Source organism: Panthera pardus, unplaced genomic scaffold, assembly GCF_024362965.1.
Source record: "Panthera pardus isolate Hobbes unplaced genomic scaffold, ASM2436296v1 HiC_scaffold_11, whole genome shotgun sequence".
Classification (NCBI taxonomy): Eukaryota; Metazoa; Chordata; class Mammalia; order Carnivora; family Felidae; genus Panthera; species Panthera pardus.
Window position 1 is genome coordinate 75,374,023 of NW_026526666.1, and position 18,945 is coordinate 75,392,967.

Below are 18,945 nucleotides of genomic sequence, written 5' to 3' on the forward strand. Positions count from 1 at the left end.
TTTTTGCTTTCTTTGAATCCTCCTCAGGAAACGTAACAAAAGCTTCACTGAAAGAATAAGAAGCATCCCACAGTGCCTGACTTTACAACAGTAAATTAATGAAATGTTCGTTAAATATCCAGTGTGTGCTCAGCAATGGTATAAAAACAAAAAATGATATAGGACTTTCTCTTCAGGGCATTATCATGAGAAAAGATGCCTTAAAAGCACACAGGGTTTTAAAAAAAAAATGTTTTTTAACATTTATTTATTGTTGAGAGACAGAGAGAGAGCACGAGCAGGAAAAGGGCAAAAGAGAGAGGGAGACACAGAATCCAAAGCAGGCTCCAGGCTCTGAGCTGTCAGCACAGAGCCCAACGCAGGGCTTGAACCCACGAACCATGAGATCATGACCTGAGCCGAAGTTGGACACATAACCAATTGAGCCACCCAGGTGCCCCATGAGCATACAGGGTTTTAAACTGGTGCAGACACCCTGGAAAATAGTATGGAGGTTCTTTAAAAAATTAAAAATAGAACTACCCTACGACCCAGCAGTTACACTACTAAGTACTTAGCCAAAGGATACAGGTGTACTGTTTCAAAGGGGGCACATACACCCCAATGTTTACAGCAGTGCTATTGACAATAGCCAAAGTATGGAAAAGGCCCAAATGTCCATGGACAGATGAATGGATAAAGATGTGGTATATATATATACAATGAAGTATTACTCAGCAATCAAAAAGAATGAAATCTTGCCATTTGCAACTATGTGGATGGAACTAGAGGGTATTATGCTAAGCGAAATTAGTCAGAGAAAGACAAGTATCATATGACTTCACTCATATGAGGACTTTAAGACACAGAACAGATGAACATAAGGGAAGGGAAGCAAAAATAATATAAAAACAGGGAGGGGTCAAAACATAAGAGACTCTTAAATACAGAGAACAAACTGAGGGCTGCTGGAGGGGTTGTAGGTGGGGGAATGGGCTAAATGGGCAAAGGGCATTAAGGCACACACTTGTTGGGATGAGCACTGGGTGTTATACACAGGGGATGAATCACTGGAATCTACTCCTGAAATCATTATTGCACTATATGCTAACTTGGATGTAAATTTTAAAAAATAATAATAAATAAATAAATAAAGTTTTAAAAAAATCTAAAAGAATATATGTCAAGTTTTCATGAAAGAGCCATAGTAGAGCTGGGACGGAGCTTCAAATAGGTAGAGATTAACACAGGCTGGAGTTATCATGAAAGAGGAGAACACTGAATTCAGACTTAGTAGCATGCTGGTTTTAGAGCACACCAGTATCAAAAGAACTGACACACAGAAGAAAATCGTGTACAAAGTTCACTAAAGAGCCCAACTGCCATGGAATAGGGAAAAGATGGACCGTTCCAGATAAACAGAATGGGATCACATTAAAGAGACCTTAAAAGCCATTTAAGTATCACTTAATAAATGTTATAAAGGAATAACTCCTGCTAATTTGTCAGAAGAGTGACTCAGAAAATGAAATGATTTGGATAAATCTTGCACGAACATCTAATATAAAACAGAAAATAGAACAGAATTGGCAACATAGAATCATGAATGGCCTAGACACCATAGCAGGAGTTAAAATTCACTTGGTTTGTATTAGAAGTTGGGGTCCCAGGAATGTAAAATACACTTAATTGGTGTCTTAATCATTTGAAACATACTTCTTTTACGGGCTCTGTGGAAAAAGAAAATTTTATTTTAAATCAGTCTTGGATAACCTAATAATTGAAATCACCAGTAATAAGTCTAACAGTATTTAAGGAAACACTCGTGACACAGAAAAGCTAAGTTGCTTACCACAGTGATTCAGAGACTGCAAAGCAGCAGGCCAGTCATTATCCTTGATTATAATTTAAAGAGAAAGGTGAAGGTTGAAGCATATTAAATATTGGTTACTATGAATAAACGGAGATTAAAGCCAGGTGGGGAAAATTACGGGAATGGGAAGTTGGTGAGGCACAGAGAGCACAAAGAAAATCATGCAAGTTCTTCAGAGGGATGCAGTTTCTGAAGGAGTTACTGTGGGAGAAGTTCTGGAGAGAGACACGAAGGCAAGAAACAAAGGTGGATAAGCAGGAAGTGAGGGTGAGGGCAGATTAGCGAGGAACCAACTCAAATGAAGCTGGAGAATTTCCAAATGACATCAGTATCACCAAGTGAAGCGGACAGATGCACTATAAGGTAGATACCCCAAGTCAGCAGTGAGATGAAAGATGAGCAAGGTGGGGTACAGAGATGGGGTATATGCTATAAGAAAAGGTTTTTTGGGTTTTTTTTTTTTTGAAAAGAGGAATAATTAGAGCATAAGTTCCTGTAAGTTTTAAAATAAAAATCTCTTTAAAAAATTAAACAAAAAAAATAAAAATAAAAATAGCCAACATATACTGAACTCTTACTATCTGCCAACTACTTGAACGGGTTTGCATGTAGTAACTCACATAATCTTTAAAAGAAACCTGAAGTGAGGATTAATATTATCCCTGTTTTATAAATAAAGTTGTGCTACAAAATAATTAGGTTAGACAGTGACTGGTGGAGTAAGACTTCAAATCTACATGATCTGACTACAGTGTAAGAATTAGACGTATAGGGGCGCCTGGTTGGCTCAGTCAGCTGAGCTTCTGACCTCAGCTCAGGTCATGATCTCACAGCTCATGAGTTCGAGCTCCGTGTTGGGCTCTATGCTGACAGCTCAGAGCCTGGAGCCTGCTTCAGATTCTGTGTCTCCCTCTCTCTCTGCCCCTTCCCCGCTCATGCTCTGCCTCTCTCTGTCTCTCAAAAATGAATAAACGTGGGGCACCTGGGTGGCTCAGTCGGTTAAGCGTCCAACTTCGGCTCAGGTCATGATCTCGCGGTCCGTGAGGTCGAGCCCCATGTCAGGCTCTGTGCTGACAACTCAGAGCCTGGAGCCTGTTTTGGATTCTGTGTCTCCCTCTCTCTGACCCTCCCCCATTCATGCTCTGTTTCTCTCTGTCTCAAAAATAAATAAACGTTAAAAAAAAATTTAAAAAAAAATGAATAAACGTTAAAAAAACAAAAAACTAAAAAAAAAAAAAAAAAGAATTAGATGTATAAAAAAAGATCTGGGATCATTTTTTAGTTTTGTTTTGTTTTACAAAGTAGGCTCCATGCCCAGTGTGGAGCCCAATGCGAGGCTTGAACTCACGACCCTGAGATCAAGACCTGACCTGAGATCAAGAATCGGTTGGTTAACTAAGCCACCCAGGCACCCCAATCTATGATCATGATGAGGAAAAAAGAAGAATGAGGACTTGGGGAATTAAGAGAACAAAGCAAGGACCTACATAAAACAGGAAGCATAGGGAGCCTGGGCAGAGAGGAAAGGGACATTCCTCCATATAAGAGCTGAGCAAAGACAAAAAACAGCTACGTGGGCCGAGTGAGTGAAGGTGTCATCTGCGGATCTGACAATGAATTGGTAGGTCAAGCATACCCAGTCACTTCCAAAGGTGTGGCTTTTAAGAGGTGCTTCAAAGGTACCTGTCCCTCACTGACCAACTGGAATCTCAGTTCCAAAGACTCCCATCTGCCTAGCTTTCTCTCACTCACCTGGATAGCGCCAACATGGGTTCTCCCCCTCCACCATCCATGACTCCTGTCCTTGCTCCTCCTTGAAGATCACTTTTGTTTTGGTAACTGGACCCCCTGTTCGTGGGAAACAACACAGAACTGGAGACAAAGTGCGAGACACAAACAACTACCTCACAATTCAGGTCTGCCTCCTTGAATCTCAGAGCCTGGAAAGGATGACAGACTTTAGAACAAAAAAGACCTTTCTCCGCCATTTGGAAGGTGGAAGCATAAACACACATTCTCTGTTTATGCTTCATCTCAAAGGGGATCAAGAGTCTGTGACCACTGACATTCAGGGCCAAACTCCGTAATGCTTTAGAATGTCCACACGTCCCACAGGAAGGGCACTATGAGTACATGCTCAGTTCCAGTGAAGAGTTAGTTACCACCCACTGTCCTTACCCACTGCGGTGAGGTTTCTAAAGTTCTCCAGCATCACATCCCAATACAAGGTTCTCTGATCACAGTCCAGCAGCTGCCACTCTTCTGGGGTGAAGTCCACAGCCACATCCTGGAATGTCACCGATCCCTGTAACGGCACATTCATCTTCAAACTAAAGTGTGCATTATCTGTTGGTGGGAATGCAAACTAGTGCAGCTGCTCTGGAAAACAGTGTGGAGGTTCCTCAAAAAATTAAAAATAGAACTACCTTATGACCCAGCAATAGCGCCATTAGGAATTTACCCAAGGGATACAGGAGTGCTGATACATAGGGGCACATGTAACCCAATGTTTATAGCAGCACTTTCAACAGTAGCCAAATTATGGAAAGAGCCTAAGTGTCCATCAACTGATGAATGGATAAAGAAGCTATGGTTTATATATACAATGGAATACTACTTGGCAATGAGAAAGAATGAAATCATGCCATTTGCAGCAATGTGGACGGAACTGGAAGGTATTAAGCTAAGTAAAATAAGTCAGTCAGAAAAGGAAGATATCATGTTTTCACTCATATGTAGATCTTGAGAAAATTAACAGAAGACCATGAGGGAAGGGAAGGGGAAAAAATAGTTACAAACAGAGAGGGAGGAAGGCAAACCACAAGAGACTCTTATATACAGAGAACAAACTGAGGGTGGATGGGGGCATTGGGGAGAGGGGAAAATGGGTGATGGGCATTGAGGAGGGCACTTGTTGGGATGAGAACTGGGTATTGTATGTAAGCCAATTTGACAATAAGTTATGTTAAAAAAAAATAAAACAAAGTGTACATTATTTGGGAACTTGCAGGAGAATCATGGGAGCCTCTTATGATCATATATTCATTGTTAAGTTTTCATAAAGTTATATATGATAACTACTGTATGCTTGACTCAGAAATATACTTTGTGTGAGAAACAAAAATCACATTAAAAATATTCACTAGTGTCGGGACAATTAAATCGAGTAAAGATCAGTCTCTTTAATAAGTGGTGTTGGGACTAGATATCCACATGCAAAAGAATGAAGCTGGACCGCCTTAAACGCACATAAACACCTCACATCATATATAAAAATGAACTAAAAATGGGGGCGCCTGGGTGGCTCAGTCGTTGAGTGTCTGACTTCGGCTCAGGTCATGATCTCACAGTCTGTGAGTTCGAGCCCCGCGTCGGGCTCTGTGCTGACAGCTCAGAGCCTGGAGCCTGCTTCGGATTCTGTGTCTCCCTCTTTCTCTGTCCCTCCCCAGCTCACGCTCCGTCCCTCTGTCAAAAATAAATAAACATTTAAAAAAAAAATTTAAAAATGAACTAAAAATGGATCAAAGACGTAAATGTAAGAACTAAAATTATAAAATTCTTAGAAGAAAACATTGGAGTAAATCTTCATGAGCTTGGATTAGGCCATGGTTTCTTAGATATGAAAGGAAAAGTGTAAGTGACAAAAGAAAAAAATAGATAAAATGGAAATCACTAAAATTTAAAATATGTGCTTCAAAGGACACCATCAAGAACGTGAAAAGACAACCCACAGAATGGGATGAAATACATGTAAATCATATATTTTGGTAAGAAATTTGTGCCTAGGATATAAAAAGAACTCTTACAATACAACAGTGAAAAGACAACCCAATTTAAAAATGGACAAAGGATTTGAACAGATTTTCTCCAAAGACATAGACACTCATATGAGCATGAAGCACATGAAAAGATGCTCAACATCATTAGTAAATAGAAATCAAAGCCACAATGAGATATTGCCTCACACCCACAAGGGTTGTTAAAATCAAAGACAAACAATGACAAGTTGTGACAAGGATGTAGAGAAACTGGAACTGTCATACACTGCTGGTGGGGTTGTAAAATGGTGCAACAACTATGGAAAATAGTTTTATAGTTCCTCAAAATGTTAAACATTGAATTAACCATATTACCCAGCAATCCCTCCTAAATATATACCTAAGAGAACTAAAAATATAAAACCTGTAGACAAATGTTCATAGAGAAGTATTCATTAATAGCCAAAAGTGAAAACAATATGGGTATCCGTCATCTGATGAATAGATGGAATAACAAAATGAGGTATATCCATATAATGCAATATTATTTGACATACGTGTAACATTGATGACCCTTGAAAATACTGTTACTAGGTGAAAGAAGCTAGTCAAAAAAGATCACATATTATATTGTCTTAGTTACATAAAGTGTTCAGAAAAGGCAAATCCATAGAAACAGAAAATAAATTAGAGCTAGGGGATAGGACAAATAGGGAATGACTGCCAATATGGGGTTTCTTTTGAGGGTAATGAAAATATTCTAAAATTAGATTGTAGAGATGGTTTTACAATTCATGGACAGACTAAAAACCACGGAGTTGTATATATCTTAAATGGGTCAATCTGTAATATGTGATTATGTCTCAATAAAATTATTTAAAATACTGCTTATATGTTCTTCATTCATTCATTCATTCATTCAGACAATGTCTAATGAGGACCTACCAGACACTGTATTAGTGATACAAAAAAGAATAAAAATGTTACTGGTCTCAGAGATCTTACAATCTATTACATACTACAAAGTAAATATATATAAGTTAGAAGGGCTATGAGGTTAACACGTCAGATTCACCTGACCATAATAAAATAGAATATAAGACCTTTTTTTACATAATAAAATATATCCTCTCAACTGTAATGTTAAAATCATGTTTAACTAACTTAAGCTGAAATTAAAAAGGCATGTGGCTACATGTCTACCACAAAGACATAGTTAAAACCATATAGAACAGGGGTCAGCAAACTACAACCCATACCCCGGCCTGATGTTTCTGTAAATAAAGTGTTACTGGAATATTTATACCCACTCATTTGCTTCAGATGCAAAGTTAAAATTGAGTAGTTGCCACAGAGGCTGTATGGCCTTCAAGCCTAAAATATTTACCATCTGGCCCTTTAAAAAGTTAGAAGACTAGGTAGGATTTATCCCATGAATGCACAGATAGTTCAATATTGAGAAATATATTAGAAATTCTCTGAATTCCTATATTAAAGATAAAACATTATTTTACCAACAGGTATTTTATTTACTTATCTATTTTTTTAATTTTTTAAATGTTTTATTTATTTTTGAGAGAGTGCAAGCAGGGGCGGGGCAGAGGATCTGACAGCAGTGAGCCTGATGTGGGGCTTGAACTCAGGAACCATGAGATCATGACCTGAGCCGAAGTTGGACACTCAACTGAATGAGCTATCCAGGTGCCCCAACCAACACATATTTTTAAAAAAACATATAAGAAAAAAGGTTTCCACTTGATGAAAACAATGTTCACAAGCTAAAAATCTTTAACTTGATTAAAAACAAGAAAACAAAAAACAAAACAAAACTATTTACCAAAATACAAGAGGAAACAATGAAACACTGGAAACATTCCCATTAAAATTGGAACAGAAAGATACTCGCTAGCAATTTATAGTTCCTGGGGCACCTGGGTGGCTCAGTCAGTTGAGCATCCAACTCGATTTCAGTTCAGGTCATGATCTCACAGTTTGTGAGATTGAGTCCCAGGTTGGGCTCTGTGATGGAGGCACTGAGCCCGCCTGGAATTCTCTCTCTTCCTCTCTCTCTCTCTCTGGCCCTCCCCTGCTCACACATGTACACTCTCTCAAAACAAATAAACATTTTTAAAAAATTATAGTTCCCAAAAAACCTTGTCCATTGCAATAAGACAAGAAAAAACATGAAGACATACATACTGAGCAGTAAGGAACAAACTCCATTTGAAGAGTGTATGATTGTCTACCTAGAAAACCTAATAATCAACTAAAAAAATCTTGAACTTAATAAGAGTTCTGCAACATTAAAAAAAAATTTTTTTTTAATTTTTAAAGAAGAAACAGGGGGAACCCGGGTGGCTCAGTTGGTTGAGTGTCTGACTTTCGGCTCAGGTCATGATCTCGCGGTTTGTGAGTTCGAGCCCCGCATCAAGCTCTATGTGGACAGCTCAGAGCCTGGACCCTGCTTCGGATTCTGTGTCTCCCTCTCTCTCTGCCCCTCCCTTGCTTGCACTCTGTCTCTCAAAAGTAAATCAACATTTAAAAAAAATTTTTTTTAATTAAAAAAAATTAGTTCTGTAAGTTGACATAAAGTCAAATAGATAAATGCATACTTTCCTATACACCAAAATAACCAATTAGAAAATACAATGAAAAAAGATCCATCCCATTCTCAACAGCAACTTAAACCATACGTAAGAATAAATATTACAAGAAATTCTTATACGAGAAATGTATAAGAATTATAATAACAAACCTATAAAAATGTAAAGGACCTATATGAAACATTAGAGAATACATTATTGAAAACTAATGAATTTTCTACAAATTAATGGAAACATATACTGCAATCACAATAAAAATACCTAAAATACTCCTTTATAGACCCTGACAAGCTAATTCTAAAGTCCACATGGAACAGGGCCCATGGGTGGCTCAGTTGGTTGGGCATCTGACTTTGGCTCAAGTCATGATCTTCCGGTTCTTGAATTCAAGCCCTGAATCGGGCGCACTGCTGTCAGCACAGAGCCTGCTTTGGATCTTCTGCCCTCCTCTCTCTCTGCCCCTCCCCTGCTCACTCTCTCTTTCAAAAATAAATAACATTTTAAAAAATACTAAAATAAAATAAAATTCACATAGAAGAGAAAATGCTCAAGAATACTAGCAGACACTGGAAAAGATATAAGATTTACTTATGGTTCCAGAAGAATATTAAAAAAGATATGTACCTGAACTTACAAACTGAGTTCGCATAGTGCTGCTTATTGGCACTAAGCTCTTTGCTTACTCTAGGAAACATTTTAAGAAATACAGCATGCTATATAAAATGTGATGTTATATTTATCACAGAGTTGTTGCTATGAATGTTATTTCTCTTTTTTTTAAACTTTTTTCCCCAAGTTTATTTATTTGAGAGAGAGAGAGAGAACAAACACGAACAGGAGAGGGGCAGATTAAGGGAGAGACAGAATCCCAAGCAGGCTCCACCTACAGTGGAGTGTCAGCAGTGCAGAGCCCAACACAAGGCTCAAACCCACAAACCACAACATCACGACCTGAGCTGAAATCAAGAGTCAGAGCTTAACCAACTGAGCCACCTGGGCACCCCTGTGAATATTATTTCTACCATTATCTCCATGAAAACCCATTATAAGATATTTTCTTCAGAGAACTGCATCAGGAAAATCTGTACTTCTCTAAGGGATTGTTTCCTTTATCTTTGTGGACAATACCAATACGTTAACTGGTTGACTATCCATTTTCTGTGATTGCTATAAAGACTGGGTACACATATGCAGCTCAAATTTATTCCAACTATGTACAGACCCTGTGACGTGGATATCAACTGATCAATTTTCTAAATTTTCTTTTGCACCTGATCTATTCAATCTATATTTTCCCTATACATGTCTATACATGTCCTTTTTATATAGATTTTTGAGAGTTTTAAATGACTCAATAAATGGATACCTACCTGGAAGTTGATCATTTTCTGGAGCTCTTACACACAGATCTATGAAAGTAAAAATAGGAAAAAGAATAGAAAGACATGAAAAACCAAAACGCAATGTAGAAAAGAAAAGAGGCACTATTAGAAAAGAACTCTTGGGGTGCTTGGGTGGCTCAGTTAGCCAAGCGTCTGAATCTTAATTTCGGCTCAGGTCATGATCGCAGGGTTGTGAGATTGAGCCCCACATCAGGCTCTGTGCTGAGCATGGAACCTGCTTAAGATATTCTCTCTCTCTCTCTCTCTCTCTCCCCCTATCCCTCTCCCTGCACCTCCCCCCATGTTCTCTCTCTCACGCAAAAAAAAAAAAAAAAAGTTAGAAAAGAAAGACTCACATTGCAGCTTCAGTAAATGTCACCTAGTGAGAGAATGACGATTCTAGGAGATGTCAGGAAAGTCCATATTTTATAAGTGCCGAACTCTACTGGTGGATCTGTTATGAATCTATGAAATTTAGGTAAGTATGTTGTACATTTTTGTCCTACTGATCTAATGGCAAGTTGTTAATCTTAGAACTAGTGACATTTTTTTCTTCCCAAAATTTTATCCTAAGAAAAAAAATAATAAATAAGTCTAAAAACTAACTAAAACCCTGGTTTCTGAAACTCTGAAACTCAGTATATCTCTGGAGTCAGTCCTTCCTGTGACTCTCTGGTCTCTGCTCTGAAGCTGGGAGAAGAGAGCTCAAATTAGGTTGGGTTTTCTTGAGAAGGCTGGATTGAGGGATCCAGGAATTTTTTTTTTTTTTTTTTTTTTTAAAGACAGAGCCTTCAGTTTAAATTCTAAATCTGTCTCTCTCTCTTTCTTTGGAAATTCACCGTCTTCTATGAGCCAGTATAGTTTTTTAAGAATTTAAACCAGCAAAGTTGGGGCCATAGAAAGGCTAAAATATGCAAGAGGGACAGCTTTATTTACACAGTCTTCACTGGAAGATCTGCAAATTCACCAAAGACTATTAACAACACCAACAAAAGACTACAAATCAAAATTTATTCTGCATTCATTGCTCAAATATTTCAAAAGGAGAATAAATACAACTCTTTTTTTTGCAGGGTCCTAACTACACTTGTGGCGATCATAGCACAAGGTAAAACTTGTCAAATCACTAAGTTGTACAGCAGAAACTAATGTAAGATTGCGTGTCAACTATACTCAAAAACAAACAAACAAAACGCCAGAGTAAAATTCGGTAAAACTCGTCTGGTTCGACTCTCAGCTCTTCCACTTATTGTCAGTATAAGCAAGTAACTTAACCTCTCTCTCAGCTTCAGTTAATTCATATGCAAAATGGAGAGAACACTTACTTCAGACAATTGTGAGAATATACTGAGAACATGGCAAGTTTCTCTAGAAATACTTCCTAGATCCCTTGGAATGGTTTAATATTGCCTTTTGCGGGCTCTGGTAGGGCCAGCGATGTTCTTGTAACCAGGAAAGGTAAAGCCTGAAGCACATATTCCTGCACTGTGATCTCTACCTACAAGGTCAGGAATACAAACTGAGCCTGCCCCATCCCTACTCGGGATCCGGGAACCCACTTGAGTGGCAGTTAGCCCCTTCTCTTGCTTTCTCTGAACTCCAGAATTGGACAGGACCCACACATCCAAACACTAAATCGCTGCACGTGGGGGTTGTGAAGTTTTACCTTCCTTTGGGTACGCCAATAAAAAGGTGCCTATCTTTCTCCCCGCCCTTCCCTTACGTCCCCAAGCTCCGCAGAGTCATACCTACCAGTCTTTCACCACCACACTCCCATCTTTGGTTCTAAAAGATCAGATTACAGAGATCTCCCACAGGCTCTCGGGGAGAAAACCCCGTTCCCCCTTCACCCGGCGCAGGTTGGAAGATTACTGAACACCGGCTACCGCCCCACTGCGCGTGTGCGGAAGTAACTGCCGCCCAGGTTCCCAGGTCCCCCCGCGGTGCAGGCTATTCTTAGGGGACTACATTTCCCATAGGCCTGTGGAGCTCGTTTCCGGAAGGCTTCAGAGGCCTCTGCCTCTTTGTAGGGAGAGTCCTGGGTTGGTATCTCTGGGACTTCCATGAGAGCCAAGCTCATTTATAAGAGGGAAGTGTATATATCATTTTCGTTTAAAAATACAAGACACCAGAATTTTTAAATACTAGAAAATCTAAATCAGCACTATAAGATAATAATCTACCCTTAGTTCAGTTTCTTTTAGCAATGCACTAGCTTAGGTCCCAAAAAGGTGAAGCGGAGGACCCAACAAAGAAGACTGAGAAGGGATAAGGTGTGAGACAGATGTAAAAGTAGAAGAGTTTGGTTCTGCAAAATCAAGGGAAGAAAATGTTTCAAGAAGTGGGGAATAATCCAGCAGTATTAAATGCTGCTAATTAGTTAAGTAGGATGATCACTAAGAATTGACCATTGGATTTAACATTGTGGAGGCTGTAGAAATATCCCATTTTGGCGTAGTGGTAGAATTTCAATAAAATCTGATAAGAATTTGATAAGAGTGGAATGAGTGGAATTTGATAAGAGTGGGAAGAGAGGAAGTGTGAAAAGCAAGTACAGGCAGTACCTTTAAGAAGTTTGGCTTTTTTAAGATGAGTAGAAAAAGAAAGCTGTCGTTGCATATAGATTTGGGGTCCAGAATTTTTTTTAAGATGGAAGAAATTATAGTATGCATGCTAATTAAAATTATACAGTAGAGGGAGAATACAGGAGAAATGGGATAGTTGCAGGAAGAAAAGTCCTTCTGGAGAAAAGGGATGGGATTCAGTACACTGTGGAAGGATCAGTTGTGAATGTGGACGATTCATCCATTAAAATAAAAAGGGAGACAGAATTTACAGGTACAGGTGAGATACAGATTTAGTGGTGGGAGAATGAGCCTATCTTCTTCTGAATGCTTGTATTTTCTTAGTTAAATAGGAAGCTGAAAGTGAAGGAAGGGAGAAGGTATTGGAGATTTGAGGAGAGAAAAGTAATACTGTATGACATTGATTCTAATATACACTTTTTTCATATTTGAGCATCTGCAAAACTGGTATTTTACAAATGATGGCATGCTATAGTTTAACTGGCAGCATGTTTTTTCTCTTTGAAAGTATGTGAAATAATTATGCATCTTATAATCAATGGCATCTGAGATTCTAATGTTATTTAGGAATGTGTAAGAGTGGGGGCACCTGGGTGGCTCATCGGTTGGTGTCTGACTTTGGCTCAGGTCATGATCTCATGGTTCATGGGTTTGAGTCCCCTGTTGGGCTCTGTGCTGACAGCTCGGAGCTTGGAGCCTGCTTCTGTGTCTCCCTCTCTCTGCACCTCCTGTTCCACACTTGTGAGCCCTCTCTCTCTCAAAAATAAACGTTAAGGTGCGGGGGGGAAAGAATGTGGAAGAGTGAATGGATTAAGGAAATACAGTACTATTGCTTGGTAGCATTAACAGCCCACTTGATATTAGTAGCAACTGTATTCATTGGCATTTTCAATGTCATAAAAATGTTTTTTTATATCTTAAAAAAAAAAAAAATCCTTTCTTGGAGCGCCTGGCTGGCTCAGTCGGTTAAGCGTCCAACTTCAGCTCAGGTCATGATCTCGCGGTCCGTGAGTTCAAGCCCCGTGTGGGGCTCTGTGCTGACTGCTCAGAGCCTGGAGCCTGTTTCAGATTCTGTGTGTGTCTCTCTCTCTGACCCTCCCCCGTTCATGCTCTGTCTCTCTCTGTCTCAAAAATAAATAAACGTTAAAAAAAAAATTAAAAAAAAAATCCTTTCTTAACCTGTAGCCCATTTGAACAACTGCACCATTTCCTAACTTTCCTTCATAGAAAAATCTTTCTAAAGAGCTGCCTCTTGTTGCTGTCTACATCTTCACACCTCCAATTCTCTCTGCAGTCCACTCTAATAGCTTCTTTACTCTACTCTCCTAAAACTGATCTTGTCAAGTTACCAATTAAATTCCAATTCTGTCCTCATTACATTTGACCTCAACAGCATTCAACACAATTAAAATACGTCCTTACCTTGGTTTCTAGGACATCTCATAAAAGCTAGTTTCTCCACTTCACTCAGACTACTTCTGTATTTCCTTTACTAAAACTCTGTTCCTCTGTTCCTCCTCCAAATGTTGGAACACTCAAGGGTTTGACCTTCGGCCTTTGCTTTCTGAAATTGTCCTCTAAATGATCTCATTCAGTCCCATGGCTTGAAATACCATTTATGTGATGATGAGTGAGTGATGACTGAAAATCTGTATTTCCATCTTTCATTTCTCCCCTGAACAGCAGACCCCTAATTCCTTATGCCTACCTGAAATCTCCCCTTAAAAATCTAAACATCACCTCCAACTTCACACTTCCAAGCCAATTAATCCCTGCCTTCTCCCACCCCCAATCTAGCACTTCTAGTTCAATAAATGCACCATCACCACCTCATTACTCAAGCAAAAATTTAGGAGCCATCCTTGATTTCTCTTATTCCTTTTCTTTTTCTCATAGTATATATGTTTATGAAAGCACATATTTTTGTTTGGCAATACTGTGATTTATAATAAGAAATATATATTTGATCTTCATCCCTGTTTTTGGTTCAGAGCTCCTAAAAGTCTTGGAATTTCCTAAGTGATGAGAGCAATAGCGGTGTCTTTTGTTATATTACTGAAGTGATTTTGTACTGTACCTAAGCATGGGGGCTGGCTGCCAGGAGAACCAATCATATGATTGGAGATTAGAGAGTTGAAACTTTCAGTCCCAACTCCCTGGCTTCTGGGGAGGGGAAGAGAGGCTGGAGGTTGAATCAATTGCCAGTGGCCAATAACTTAATCAATTGTGCCTATGTAATGAAGCCTCCATAAAAACTCAAAGGACGGGGCTCACAGACTTTGTGGGTTGGTGAACACACGTAGGTACAGAGAGAGTGTTGGCCCAGAAAGGGCATGGAAACTCTTTTCCCTTTCCCCATACCTTGCCCTATGCATCTCTTCCATATGGCTGTCCCTGAGTTATATATCCTTTTATAATAAACTGGTAATCTAGAAAATAAAAATGTTTCTCCAAGCTTTGTGAGCTGCCTAGCAAATTAGTCAAACCTAAGGAAGGGGTTGTTGGAACCTCCATTCTACAGCTAGCAAGTCAAAAGCACAGATGACAATCTGGACTCGTGATGGGCATCTGAAGTGGGGGGAAAAGGGTAAGCTTGTAGGACTGAACCCTCAACCTGTGGGATCTAACACTATCATCAAGTAGTATCAGAGGATTGTTTGGTGGTGGGGGAAAGCCCACACATTGGAATTTGTGTGAGTAGAACCCGGCACATAATAGGTGCTAAATAAATATTTGCAATACTGAATATACAATTGTCCATAGTTTTATCTCCATTAAATGTGTCATAGAACTTGTTTCCCATATCTATGAGTCTATTTCTGTTGTTCTATTTGTTCATTTGTTTTGTTTTCCAGATTCCACATATAGGTGAAGTTATTTGATATTTGTCTTTATCTGATTGATTTCACTTAGCACAATACTGTCTAGGTCCATTCATGTTGTCACAAATGGTAAGATTTCATTCTTTTACGGCTGAATAATATTCCCTATTCCTGTGTGTGTGTGTGTATGTGTGTGTACACACATCACATTTTCTTTACCCATTCATCTATTGATGGGCACTAAGATTACTTCCATATCTTGACTATTGTAAATAATGCTGCAGTGAATATGGTGGTGCATATATCTCTTCAAATTGGTGTTTGTGTTTTGGCTTTTTTGTTTTGGATAAATACCTGGATGTGGTATTGCTAGATCACCTGGCAGTTCTATTCTTAATTTTTTGAGGAATTTCCATATGTTTTTCCATTGTGGTTGCACCACTTTACATTCCCACCAATGGTGTATAAGGAAGGGTTCCCTTTTCTCCACATCCTTGCCAACACTTGTACTTGTTCTTTTTTTTTTTTCTTTCTTTCTTTCTTTCTTTCTTTCTTTCTTTCTTTCTTTCTTTCTTTCTTTCCTTTCTTTCTTTCTTTCTTTCTTTCTTTCTTTCTTTCTTTCTTTTTTTCTTTTTTTTGATAATAGCCAATCTGACAGGTGTAAGGTGATCTCATTGTGGTTTTGATTTGCATTTTCCCTGTTGATAGCTGACGTTGAGCATCTATTCGTGCACCTGTTTGCCTCACGAGTGTATAAGTGTTCCTTCCTCTTCAATGTTTTGGAATAACTTGAAAAGAAGAAGTACTAACTCATCATTAAATGTTTGGCAGATTTCACCTATGAAGCTGTCTGGTCCTAGGCTTTTTGTTTTTGGAGTTTTTAAAAATATTGATTCAATTTCATCGCTTGTATTGGTCTATTCAGATTTTTTTTATGTTTTTTATTTTGAGAGACAGAGAGACAGAGCGAGAGAGAGAGAGAGAGAGAGAGAGAGAGCAAGCAAGCAAGGGAGGGGAGAGAGAGGGGGGAGAGAGAATCCCAAGCAAGCAAGGGGCAGAGAGAGGGGGGAGAGAGAATCCTAACCAGGCTCCATGCCATCAGTACAGATTGAGCAGGGGCTCAACTCATGAAGTGTGAGATCATGACCTGAGCCAAAATCAAGAGTCAGACAGGTAACCAACTGAGCCAACCAGGCACCCTGGTCTATCGAATTTTCTATTTCTTTGTAAATCAGTTTCGGAAAGTTATATGTTCCTAGGAATCTATCCATTTCTTCTAGGTTTTCCAATTTGTTGGCATATAATTGTTCTTTGTGGTTTCTTATGATCCTTTGTATTTCTGTAGTGTCAGTTGTAACTTCTCCTTTTTCATTCCTGGTCTTATTTAGGCCCCCTCTCTTTTTGTCTTGATGAGTGGGCCTAGAGTTTATCAATTATGTTTATCTTTTCAAAGAACTCATTGATCTTTGCTATGGTTATTTATTATTTTAAAAGTTTATTTGAGAGGGAGGGAGAGAGAGAGTTCAAGTGGGGAAGGAGCAGAGAGAGAGAGAGAGAGAGAGAGAGAGAGAGAGAGAGAATTGCAAGCAGGCTCCGCGCTGTCAGTGCAGAGCCTAAAGCAGGGCTCAATCTCACAAACCGTGAGATCATGACCTGACCTGAGATCAAGAGTCAGATGCTTAACCAACTGAGTCAACCAGGCACCCCTTTGCTATTGTTTTTAAAATCTCTATTTCACCTATTTCTGCTCTTATCTCCTTTGTTCTACTAACTTTGGGCTTTGCTTACTCTTCTGTTTCTAGTTCCTTTAGGTATAAAGGTATTTATTTTGGATTTTTCTTGTTTCTTGAGGTAGGTAGGCCTATATCAATATAAACTTCCCTCTTAGAACTGCTTTTGCTACATCCCATAGATTTTGGAATGTTGTATGCCCATTTTCGTTTGCCTCAACGTGATTTTAACTTCATCTTTGATTTATTCATTGCCCCATTAGCTGTTTAGCAGCAGGTGTTTAGTCTCCATGTGTTTGTGTTTTTTTCCAGTTTTATTCTTGTAATTGATTTCTAATTTCATACCACAGTAGTTGCAACAGATGCTTGATAGGATTTCAATCTTGAATTTAGAGACTCATCTTGTGGCCTAACCTGTGATGTATCCTACGGGATGTCTCATGTGCTCTTAAATGAAAGTAATATAATAGTATGGGGCTTTAATACCCCACTTACCTCAATGGATAGATCATCTAGACAGAAAGTCAATAAGGATACATTGGCCTTATGACACCTATCAGATGGATTTAATAGGTGTCATAAGGCCAATGTATCCTTATTGACTTTCTGTCTAGATGATCTATCCATTGAGGTAAATGGGGTATTAAAGCCCCATACTATTTTGTATTACTTTCATTTTTATGGACTCTCTCTCCTATATGTCCTGTGCAATGAATGTGAATACCTGTGCTGTGACTGAAAACGTTGGTACATTCTTGACTTTCATAGGTCCCTATGTGTGAAAAGATTATTTTGATCATCTAAGCTTTGACCAAAGCTCCTTAAACTCCTCTGCGATGTACTTTCTGATGAATATGAAGACTTGAGCTCTGAAGGCCTCAGCACAATTACCACAAAGTTTTTCTCCGGTGTGGACTGTGATGTACATGAAGAAATATTTGCATTTTGGCTGAAGCTCTTACCACGCACAACACACTTCTTTGGTTCCTCTCCTACTATACTCTAATAGATGTTATGTTTTGAGCTATCACTAAAACCTCTATCTCTCTTCACACCTTTATGGGGCCTTTCTCTCATATAATCTCTCTGAAGAACTTGAAGGCCTATATTCTACCTGTGGCTCTTGTCACACTCACCACACCAGCAGGGTTTCTAAACATATGGATTCTCTGATGAATATCAGAGAATCAAAACAAAACAAAACAAAACAAAACAAAGAAGCAATAACCAAAGCAATAGTTGAAAAATGTTAAAGGAAGTAACTTATTCCTTACATTTTAATGTACTTTTATAAGCATGTATTATTTAATCAGAAAATTCCACCATGGGGGAGCCTGGGTGGCTCAGTTGGTTAAACGTCTGACTTCGGCTCAGGTCATGATCTCATGGTCCGTGAGTTCGAGCCCTGCATCGGGCCCTGTGCTGGCAGCTCAGACCCTGGAACCGGCTTCATATTCTGTGTCTCCCTCTCTCTCTGCCCACCCCCCTCCCTTGTGCTCTGTTTCTCTCTCAAAAACTAAACAGTGAAAAATTTTTTTTTAATTAAAAAAAAAAAAAAAAGAATGGGGTGCTTGGGTGGCTCAGTTGGTTACGCGTCCAACTTCAGCTCAGGTCATGATCTCGCAGTTTGAGGGTTCGAGCCCTGTGTTGGGCTCTGTGCTGACAGCTCAGAGCCCCTCCTCTGCTTCGGATTCTGTCTGTCTGTCTCTCTCTGCCCCTCCCCTGCTCATGCTCTGTCTCTCTCTGCCTCTCAAAACTAAATAAATGTTAAAAAAAAAAAAAAAGAAAAAAGAAAAATCCACCATGGAGAAAATTAAAAGACATGCAACAAACTGGCCTTTAAGAATAATTTTAAAAGATTAAACTCCTCATTAAAAATAAGCAGAGGGATGCAAATTTAATAAGATTAAATTATTTACTAAAGGAAGCAAATTTTAAAAAATCAAGAAATAGCTTTGTTATGATATCTCTTTTCATTTAACTGCTCACTGAATATTCAAGAGGTCCATAATTTTGAGTTCAGATACCTTTAGGCAGAATTTGCAAGGAAAAGATGACATTATTAGCTATGTGGAGGCTGCAAACCCGGGAAGCATTTGTTGTAGAGAAGAGCATCAATGATCCTGGGGTGACCCCAACTACAGATGTCTCAACTTACCTTGTGAGAAACCATAAAGTGATGACTAGGAGATGTTAACTTAAAATAAAGATCT

General features: G+C 38.9%; 1 protein-coding gene across 2 annotated transcripts in view; it reads right to left on the reverse strand.

The window, feature by feature from the left end:
- LOC109254863 (zinc finger protein 684) overlaps positions 1–18,945 on the reverse strand; it is a 29,573-nt gene that overhangs the window by 3,680 nt on the left and 6,948 nt on the right. Inside the window, exons 1-4 of one of the 2 annotated variants that reach the window (XM_019429127.2) lie at positions 11,348–11,504; positions 9,584–9,622; positions 4,031–4,157; positions 3,605–3,700 (exon numbers count right to left, since the gene is read on the reverse strand). In XM_019429127.2, the coding sequence (XP_019284672.1) occupies positions 3,605–3,700; positions 4,031–4,157; positions 9,584–9,598 (238 nt within the window). In that variant the 5' untranslated portion in view covers positions 9,599–9,622; positions 11,348–11,504. Of the gene's footprint in view, positions 1–3,604; positions 3,701–4,030; positions 4,158–9,583; positions 9,623–11,347; positions 11,505–18,945 lie in introns of those variants that run through there. The other variant, XM_019429125.2, reaches the window with a different exon arrangement.